General features: G+C 58.4%; 1 protein-coding gene across 1 annotated transcript; it reads left to right on the forward strand.

Annotated features, from left to right (window-relative positions):
• The first annotated feature begins 6297 nt into the window (after positions 1 to 6297).
• Positions 6298 to 8952, forward strand: SLC51A (solute carrier family 51 member A). The gene is made up of 9 exons (XM_064385609.1): positions 6298 to 6455; positions 6652 to 6746; positions 7137 to 7291; positions 7383 to 7456; positions 7530 to 7688; positions 7819 to 7930; positions 8032 to 8178; positions 8373 to 8478; positions 8564 to 8952. The coding sequence occupies exons 1-9, from the start codon at positions 6421 to 6423 to the stop codon at positions 8698 to 8700; spliced, it is 1020 nt and encodes a 339-aa protein (XP_064241679.1). The 5' UTR covers positions 6298 to 6420; the 3' UTR covers positions 8701 to 8952.
• The last annotated feature ends 932 nt before the right edge of the window (positions 8953 to 9884 follow it).

Genomic DNA, 9884 nt, shown 5'->3' on the forward strand with positions numbered 1-9884 from the left:
GCCAGCCAGGTGGGCAAACCCACGTGTCCCACACAGGTACATTGCACACACGTGTAATGCACATGCACACCCCTACCACACATGCACCTCTCCAGGCATGTCCACCCCTCCCATCCCTCTGCCCCCTTGCCTGCCAAGGCAGGAGGGAGCAGGCAGCAGATGGGAGTGCTTCCCCAGCACCTTGGTGTGCATCTGGCATTGGCAGAGGTGACAGGCAAGGCAGGGAAGGTGTTTTTCTTTTTTCCCATTGAGCTGTACTTGGGATGCTTTCCCACCTGCGATGGGAGGCAAAATCACTCGAGGACAGCTGAAGAAGACCCACCAAGGGCTGAAGGCTTTCCCCGAGCAGGTGGGACTACTCCCTGTGCCTGACTCAGGTGCTTGTGGGTGACCCCATGGGGTGGCTGGGGCTGGTGGGTGAGTGTCACAGAGCTGGGAAGGCTCAGGGTCATCAGGGAGCAGCACCTCCCTTCCTCAAACACAGTGTCTCTACTGTCCATCTGACTTTTTAAAGCCTCAGCATTTTCCCCCGTGAGCTTCTTGCAAGACAGACGAGTATGAAAATAAAGCTCCTGACCAAAGAAAACGCTCACAGCCCACTCAGAGGGTGTGTTAACCTCATCATTCACCACAAGCAAACATCAGGAGTGACGTGGTTGCTTTAGGTAGCTGTAGCAGAAAAAGGCCCCTCTGTTTTTCAAACAAGGTGCCTTTTCATTCAGAGGTTGAGGGTGGCTCTAAGAAACCAGTGGCATGTCACTGGGACACCCACTGGAAATGCAGATGTTACCTTACGGCAGGAAAAGACTTTTCTGCATCCAAAGCCTTGGAGCAGGCAGGAAGCAGCTCCCAAGAGTGTTGACCGTGGTATTTCCGCAGGATCCCCCCAGCCAGGCTGGGACTGCTGGCCGTTTGTTCGTCCCCTTTGAAGGACACAAAGCCCTCATCTGAGCCCCACAGCTTGGTCACTTCCCTTCTGGCCCAGGGCAGTGCCATCGGACATGGAACTGCTGGGAGGAAAAGCAAACAGAAAGGGGGCCAGAAGGGCTGGACAGATGACTGGGGTGTTATCAGGTACCCCATCTGTGAGGCTCTCTTGAAACGGGAGAAGGCTGGGGCCATCAAAGCTGCTCTGATGGCCTCGATCCAGATCATAGAAAGGTTTCATCCAGCTTCTGTTGGGCTTCTTTCTTCTCATGGTGGGCTCCCCTTCCTCCCAAACCAGGGACAGGCCCCACTGTCTTCTTCCTCTTCTCTGTCTGGGGGATGAGCTGTGCAATGCTGGGCATTGCAAAGGGCAGCCCCCTGGCCCGGGGAGCCCCTTTGGTCATCTGTGGGGCCAGGGGACCCTTGGGTGGGCCAGGAATGGTTGGGAAGCATGATTGAGGCTATGGCATGGGTGATAAGCCAGCCTGTGGGGAAGAGTTCCACTCTTGGGGGCACACCCATCCCAGCTGATCACAGTTTATATGCGCTGTACAAGATCCTCGATAGTGTAGAAAGTCACATACACGTTTGTGGGTGTGTGTGTACATTATGTGTGGCTTTTCTGTGAACATATGCACATGGTCAAATGATCTCAGCAGTTTTGGGAAGAGGTGTCTTGCTGACCTGAACTGCAGCTGGGCTGCTGAGGGCTCACAAGCTGGTTCCCTGTGGGGTGACCCCTTTAGGTGCTCTGGGACAGACACAGTGATATCCTTGTTGTGCCAATCTCACTTCTCTTCCCAGCCTGGCATCAATGGCAGCCTAGTCAGGCTGGCAGCATCTGTGGTAGCACCCAGACCTTTATGGGAAGGGACAGGGGTCCCTGGGGGTGTTGCCAGGGCTGTGCACAGGAGCTGGTCCCCCAGCTGTGGCAGAGCAGTGTTTCTGAAAGCTGGAGCACGGGGACATTTTACCCACACACCCTCTGCAGCACTTCTGCTTCCCAAGAAGGTTAGACATCCGGGGCTGGCTTTTTGGTGAAACAGTGAGCTGCTCTGGTTAGCAAAAATCCCCAGCTCTGCCCTGTGCTCCCCTGTGTGCTGCCCTCCACCACTCTCACCCCACAGCCACCTCCTGGCAGTGTCCCATCACTTATGGCCCAGCAGGAGATGTGAGGCTGGGGTCTCTAACAGGAATGATTCTGTTTGCCTCGTGCTGGGAAAAGGGGTTTTCCCTGTCTGGAAGAGGAAGCTGCAGCTGGAAGGACTGCTACCCCAAACCTCTCCAGGGCCAGCATTTTTCCTGGTGACCTTGAGGCAGAGGCAGCCAGCTGGCTTCCAGGACAGTATCCCCCCCTTCTAAAATGCCAGCTTGGTCTCTAAATAACACCTGGCATAGATCTTTCCCCAGGGACCAGAGCAATGAGAAACTGAGCCCTCTATACTCTCATGCTGCAGGACTCATCGCCCATTTTACAGCTGGGGAAACTGAGGCACAGGGGGGTCCCTTACTCTGCCTTGCAGCAAGTTCATGATGCAGCCCTGTGGGTTTGCCAGGCACTGGGAAGTGTTTTCCAGGATTTGTGGGGGCTGTTGCTCTGCCAGGGGTCCACACTTTCTCCCACCCCAGCTGTGCTGTCAGGGCAGCCCGGGCACCTTCACCTGCCCAGAGGAGGGATCCAGAGGGGCCCAGTGTCTCACACCCCTGCAGCAGCCCCCTGCCCTCATCCCCACTGCCCCTCCTGGCCATATCTCCCAGGAATGGTGGCTCCTGCACCTCCAGCTGCCTCCAGGGCAATCAGTGAGGAACACATGGGCCTTATCTACGGGCAGCTGTGGGAAGGGCTCCCTGCCATCCCTATCAGTGGGGCGGCTCCAAACCTGGGGCAGAGGGGAGCCAGCCCCTTCCTGCTGTGCTGGGGCCAGGGCTGGGGGCATTGTCACTGCCCCACACTGACCATTGCAGGGGGATGCTCAAAATTCTGGGATCCCTCTCCAGCCTGGTGGCCAGTGTTGCTGTGACAATGACAGATTTGCAGGGGTCCAGACAAGGCCATTGAGCTGGGCAGTTGTGGATTGTGTTGGAATGTTGAATGCAGATGGTGGCAGCAATCTTACTACTGCCAGCAGGATCCACATCCCTCACCCATTTTCACCAAACTCTCAGCAGCAGTTTCCTCACCAGGGAGATGCTTGCAGGGCTGAGGGGGGCTCAAAAAGGCCAGCACCCTGGTAAAGGTTTTCCTGCTCTTTCACAAGTCTGACAGACCTTTGTGTTTTATTTATTTCTCCAGTTGTGCCCAACCTCCTGTTCCCAGTGGCTTGGCAGAGTGCTGCTGGAAAACTGGCGGGGTGGGGATGCTGACTCTCTCCTAAACCCCAGGAGTGTGGGGAACAGGGTCATTTGTGGCCATGCAAAGCATGGGCATCCCTTTGAAGAGGTGCCTGTGGAGTGTGGTTCTCCCCAGAGGTGGGTGCCAGACTTCCCCCCATGCTATGGGGTGCCAGTGCTCTCTGGGGGCTGGTCCTGCCTGGCACCCCATAGTGTGAGGAGAGTATGAGGAGGAAGGTGTTTTGGTCTCCTACCAGCTCCTCCCAAGGATATAAATGAGGAGTTTTCTGCCCTGCCATGTCCTGGCCATGGGGCAGGGCTCAGCTGGGAGCCTGCTGTGCCCACCGAGGTCAGCCCCTCTGGCCATAACCACAGGGAATTAGAGACGGGTGGAAAACTGTCTAAACCCCATACAAATATTTGCATTTTAAGGGCTTTTCCAAGTATTGGGGAATGCTGACACAGCAGTGTGGGTGAGCTGGCATGCTGAGAGGGTCTGCTTAGCTTTTTTTTTTTTTTTGGGGGGGGGTGTGAAGCAGGATTTCCATGGTCAAAGAGTTTTGTTTAAAATAAGAAAAAAAATGCTAAATGAGCAAATCGGGAGAATTTCCAGCACGGCTGCAGGTTTCTCTGCCAGCTCCTTGGGGTAAAACAGCCACCCTGATGCTGAGTGGACCACAAACCTTCAACCACCCCTTGCCCTGGATTATGGCTCCCATCTCTGTGTTCCTTTTTCCTTCTCTGCTGAAAGGGTTTTTGGCAGGAAAGGGAATCCCTGTGGCTGGTCTGCCCTGGAGCATCCTGAAGGTCTGGGGCTGAGGTAGAACTGGTGGGAGCCTTACCCATCTCTTGTCCCCCATGCCCATGCCAGGGGATGCTCACTTGCCAGCTTTTGCCCCTGGTGGCAGCCTGTGTGGAGAACACTGACCGGGGAACAAAGGTGGCCGTGAGCCCTGATGGCTTCAGGACCACACATCCCAGGCATGGATAGGGGCTGGAATAAGGGAGGAGCTGGAGGGACTCTGGGCTCTCCCATCCCGCTGCATTCCCCCTCTCCACACACATTTCCGCCAGCTCCTGGGGCAGGTTGAAGCAAGCAAGGAACAGGCACGTCCTGTCCTGCTGGCTCAGGGAGGGCTCAGCACCTTGGGCTGTAGGGGCAAGAGCCTTCTGTGTCCCCAGGGGACAGTTCTGGGCTGGTGACACCCAGACCCCCGATAACTGTCCACAGCAGATCAGTGTGTGGGTGTGTCCTGGCCCATGCAGGGTGGTCTTGGGCACAGTGGTGGGGCTGGGGGCTCCATGCAGGCAGGTCAGTGCTGTGGGTGTCCCTGGTGCATCCAGCCCCAGTGGGGATGCAGAGGGGAGTGTGTGCAGCAACAGAGCCCTCCTTGCACACGTGTGCATGTGTGCTGGGGCTCACTCAGGCAGAGCATCAATGTGTGGGGCTGCCCTCTGCTCTGGGCCTGGGGCCCAGCCGTGTTCTGCATCCCCTCAAGGTTGGCAGGTTGCTCCATGCCCCAGAGCTGTACCTTGCACCTCGGGGGGTGCTGAGCTTGGGGAACGCAGGGGCCAGGGCTCAGCCAGGCTCAGGTACCACTGAGTGGCAAGAAGGATCATCATGGTGCTACAGGAATGAGTCAGGGACAGCCAGACACAGGTGTGGTGGGCAAGGGGACCGGCATGTGCCCCCTTGCAGTGGGCACCTGTGGGTGGTGCTGGCCCTGGGGCTACACCAGGCTGGGGAAGAGGCTCCTGCACGTGTCTGGGCAGTGCAGCACGTGTGGCTGCGTGCTGGGGCTGGGCTCTGCTTCCCTGGGGCCAGGGATACGTGCAGATCATCCCAGTGCTGATGGACCACAGGGGGATGAGCACCAGGTGGATGAGCAGGACAGCAGGGCTGGCATGACGTAGCCTGCAGTGACTGTCACATAAAGGCCAACAGATGTCACAGGAGCTGATGTGTTTCTTCAGCCATAGCCAATCTGGTGATACAGGGATGCTGGGTGGGGGCTCCCCATTGGTCCCATGCACACTGTGGGGCCAGGAGCAGCCATGGTGAGGGTCTGCTGGTGCAAGATGTGGGTAATTGTGTGCATGAATGTGAGTGCAGAGGGCTGGATGTGCATCACTCAGTGTGCCAGGTTAGGTTACAGCATATAGGGCTGGAAAGAGTATGTGCAGTGTGTAGGGATGGGGATATAGGGCTTGGTTAATGGGGATGAGAGGAGGAGAGGGCCAGCTGTGCACAGCACCTCGGATATGCACAGAGTCCCCACGGGACTCCCTCCTCCCTCATCCCATTCCCATAACAACAGGAGCATCCTGCTCCTACATCTGGTTGCAGAGCACCATCTGGGGCCCTGGTGCCACTCTGGCTGCAGCAGAAGCCCCTGCCAGAGGGGCAAAGTATAGCTGTTCCAAGGGGATCAGCATAAACCAGAACTCATTTTCCTTGATGGGTTGGGAGAGCGCCCGGAGCCGTGGACACCCCTGGAACCCATCAGGATTCTGGGATCCATCTAAGACAAAGTTATGCTGCTCCCCTGCCTAAGCCCCCAGCTCCCCACTCAGATTGTTCCCTCCAGCCCCCTGTCCCCTCCCCAGGCCGGGGTGCTGCTGCTGTCCCCAGCCAGGCTCTGAGCGCTGGGCCAGCCCTGCCCTCTAGTGCCCCGGGAGCTGCTCCGTGCAGGGCTCAGCCCCTGCCTCCCTGGAGCTGGGCCACCCGAAGTGCTCCCGGGGCCCGCGGCACCACCTCCCAGCCCGGCACTGCTGCTGAGGGGACAGGAGGACACGTCCCGGACCCTCCGGAGCACCGCAGCCCATCCCCGGGGCGCAGCGCTGTCACCGCACACAGGTGCCCCGCGCCCCAGGCCTTGGGACACGCAGGAGTGCCGGTGACAATTGCCTTCCCGGCACCCGGGTCGTTAACCTGGTGGCCAAAGCACTGGGTGGGCCGGGACGGCGTGGGGCCACGCCAATGGGTGCCCGCAGCTGCGGGAGAGGGAGGGAGGCTCTGGTTAAACTGGAACGAGGCGCGGCATCGTCCCGCGGTCCCTGCCCTGGGGACTCTGACCCCGTGGGCCGGCGAGGGGAGCCGAGGCAGGCGGTGACGAGCAGCCCCACAGCCACGGGGACGGAGCCAGCGAGGAGCCGGACAGGATGGATCCCGCTTGGGAGCTGGCAGATGACCCCAGGTGAGTGCCGAGACTCCTGTGCCGCTTCGCAGCCGGGCAAATCCAACTTTTCGGATCGGAACTTTGGACGATTCGTTCCCTCTGTAAAGGAAGGGAGGCGCTTGGTGGTGAGGCAAACCAGCCGAGGGACTGCTCGGACCCTGCGGGGCTGGGTGTCCCCGTGTCCCCGTGCAGCACTCCCGGTTCTGCTCCGCAGGTTCTCCCGCCCTTTGGTGGAGATGCTGATCAGGAACTTCAGCGTGCCGGCAGCCTGCTTCTCCCTGCCGCCCACCTCCCGGCAGCTGCTGCACCGTAGGTGGGGGGACGGGGCGGGGAGGACCCTCCTGTTGTCGCTGGGGGCAGCAGGACAGGGATGAGGGTGGGAGGGTGGCCGAGGCAAGTGCAGGCATGGAGCAGCCCTAGAAGTCAGAAACTGGGCTGCTGCCAGGGTCTTAGCCTCCCATCCCATAGTCCCACATGTAGGGATGGGGACAGCCCAGGAAGGGCCAGCACCGGGGCAGGTGTCATGGGACAGGGAACACTGGCACAGAAGGGCCAGCTCTGGCACAGACAGGCATGTCCAGGGCGTGGCACAGAGCTCCCTAGACCTGGGGAGTGGTGGCTCGAGGGGCAGCTCCCTGCGGTAGTGGCCCCAGGGGGGACCGGACAGGATGAAGACAGCTTCTCACCCCTCACTGGCAGAGCTGGACATGGCCCAACTCATCATCCTGGGCCTCTGCACCATCATGACACTGCTGTCGGTTGTGATCTACGTTGAAGAGGTTTCGTACCTCTTCCGCAAGATCCGCTGCCCTATCAAGATGAAGACCCTCTGCTGGAGCAGCTCAGCCCCTACGGTGAGCTGGGCTGTGGGGGCCATCACCCTGGGGGGCCAGGGCCACCCAAGGGGTGCCAGCCCACAGTGTGCCAAGCTCATGTGTCCCCCAGGTTGTGTCAGTGGTCAGCTGCTTTGGCCTGTGGTTCCCGCGCTCCATGATGGTGGTGGAGATGGCTACCACGGCGTGAGTATCACCCACCCTGGGACAGGCACCATGGAGCCCACAGGGCTTGACCTGCCTTCCTCCTCCTCCCCAGGTACTTCGCTGTCTGCTTCTACCTGCTGATGATGGTCATGGTGGAGGGCTTTGGGGGGAAGGAAGCACTGCTCAGCACCCTGAAGGATGTGCCCATGGTGGTCAGCACTGGGCCCTGCTGCTGCTGCTGCCCATGCCTGCCCCGAATCACCATGAGCAGGTGAGGGGGAGCTGGGATAAACCTCTGCCCTGGAGGGCTTTCACCCCATGCTTCTGCTGGGCTGGAAGAGAATTCCCTGGGCAGGGACCTGGGGACTTCAGAATACTACCGGTTTCTCTCACCATGCCAGGAAAAAGCTTAAATTGATGATCCTGGGGACTTTCCAGTATGCCCTCTTCAAGGCAATTGCTGTCTTCCTGGGACTGATCCTGGCCACCGATGGGAATTACAACCCCGCTGACGTGAGTGCCAGAGCACAGGGATGGGCGGGTCGATGACCTAGACAGGAAGCCTCCACCTGAACTTTGTCAGCCCAGTACTGTTTTCTGTGTGTCCCCCTCAGATTTCAGCGGAGAGTGTGTCCCTCTGGATCAACACCTTGGTTGGTGTCTCCGCCCTCTTTGGGCTGTGGGGCCTGGGCATCCTCTTCCGGCAGGCCCGGCTGCACCTGGCTGAGCAGAACATGCAGGCCAAGTTCACCTGTTTCCAGGTGAGTCCCTGTCCTGCCCAGCTCCCTCCTAGGTGAGGGGCTTCTGCAGCACGGGGTGAGGCAGCACGAGGGAAGATGCTGGGTAGGAGCCACTGCTGGGTGAGAGCCCCGCTGGCTGCAGGACAGCAGGGAAGGTGACGGCTGAGAGCTGGACAGCAGCACGGCCCTCACCACTGGAGCATTGGTGGTTGCAGATGCTGCTCCTCCTGACGGCGCTGCAGCCTGCCATCTTCAGCATCCTGGCCAACAACGGCAGCATTGCCTGCTCGCCGCCCTTCTCCTCCAAGGCCAGGTCGCAGCGTAAGTAGGGAGATGAGAGAGCAGCACACATGGTGGAGGGCATGGTGGCTGAGGGCAGCTTCAAAAGCCCCTTCTCCTGTTGCAGAGATGAACGTGCAGCTGTTGATCCCGCAGACCTTCATCCTGGCGGTGCTGACGCGGATGTACTACCGCAAGCAGGATGACAAGCCGGGCTACCAGCCCGTCGGCTTCGCAGCCACAGGTGCCGACACCAAGGCGTGAGCAGAGCAGGAGGGACAAACTGGGGTGCCAAGGGGCAGAGCGGGGTGAGGGGCTGGTCTGCCCTGCACAACCTTCTCCTCCTCCCCTGCCCTGGGGAGCTGCTGGCAGCAGAAGAGGCAGAAGGAGAAAGAGCATCTTGGGACAGAATTAAAAGGTCTGAAACCTAAAAGCCATAAGCCAAGGGGGTCCATGGAGCCACCTCCAGCCCAGGGGCTCTTGTCTAGCACTGAGTAAAGATAAATTTTTACTAGAGTCTTGCATTGGTGACTGGCTTCATATCATCTCTGCCTAGGCTGGGTGGGAGATGACTCCATACAGGGGGAGGAGGATGGAGCCCAGACCAACACAGCCATGGCATGGGACTGTCACAGGATGCTCAACACCCAGCTGTGTCACTGAGCTCTGGGTGCTGCTGGCTGGGGTCCCACAGCCAAGGCAAGCCCAGGCCAAAGGTGATTTCTCCCAAGATATCAGGATGGGTCTGACTTGTCCCTGGGGCCTGTTCTCCATAGGACTGGCTGCTCCTGAAAGCACACATGGAGCATCCACACCTGCCATACAGGTGCCAGGCAAAGGAAGGAGCCTTGAAGCACCTTTGTAACAGTGGCAATTGGTCAATGCTGCCTTCACCAGCCTCGGTCCAGCAGCTGTATCTGCTCTAGACACGGGGATGGACATCAGGAGCAATGACAATTTGCAGAAACCACTGGGTAATCTTTTGACCCCAAGTGTTCATTACAGATGCCAGAAGCACAATTCAGACCATGGTTTCAAATGAGCAGATCACGTTAAAAAATATTGCAGCATTCTCCAATGCTCTTGCTTCTACCACCATCCCTGGTACGTCTCAGTTCTGTTCTGTTGCTGTTCTTTACCATCAGAAAATCCTTTCCCTGGGGCTCACACTCCAGATCGACAGAGGAAGTGAAACAGGGCTGTTTCACATGAGTAGATGCCTCTAGATCTGGCAGCATCAAACTCCTCAGGGTTCTTCACTGCATGCTAGTAAACTTGTTTTTCCACTGCACCTTTTACTTCATGCCTCTTCTGGATGCTTCTTTTGAAGAGTGAGGGATGGCTTAGAGGTGTGCAGAACAGCAGTACTGGGTGCATCTGTGGGAATGAGATGATCCCGGGGAACTTGGCTCATGTTTTGCTGAAAGATCAAGCTCTTACCTACTCCT

The sequence above is a fragment of the Passer domesticus genome, chromosome 11 (assembly GCF_036417665.1).
Source record: "Passer domesticus isolate bPasDom1 chromosome 11, bPasDom1.hap1, whole genome shotgun sequence".
In the NCBI taxonomy this organism is placed as follows: Eukaryota; Metazoa; Chordata; class Aves; order Passeriformes; family Passeridae; genus Passer; species Passer domesticus.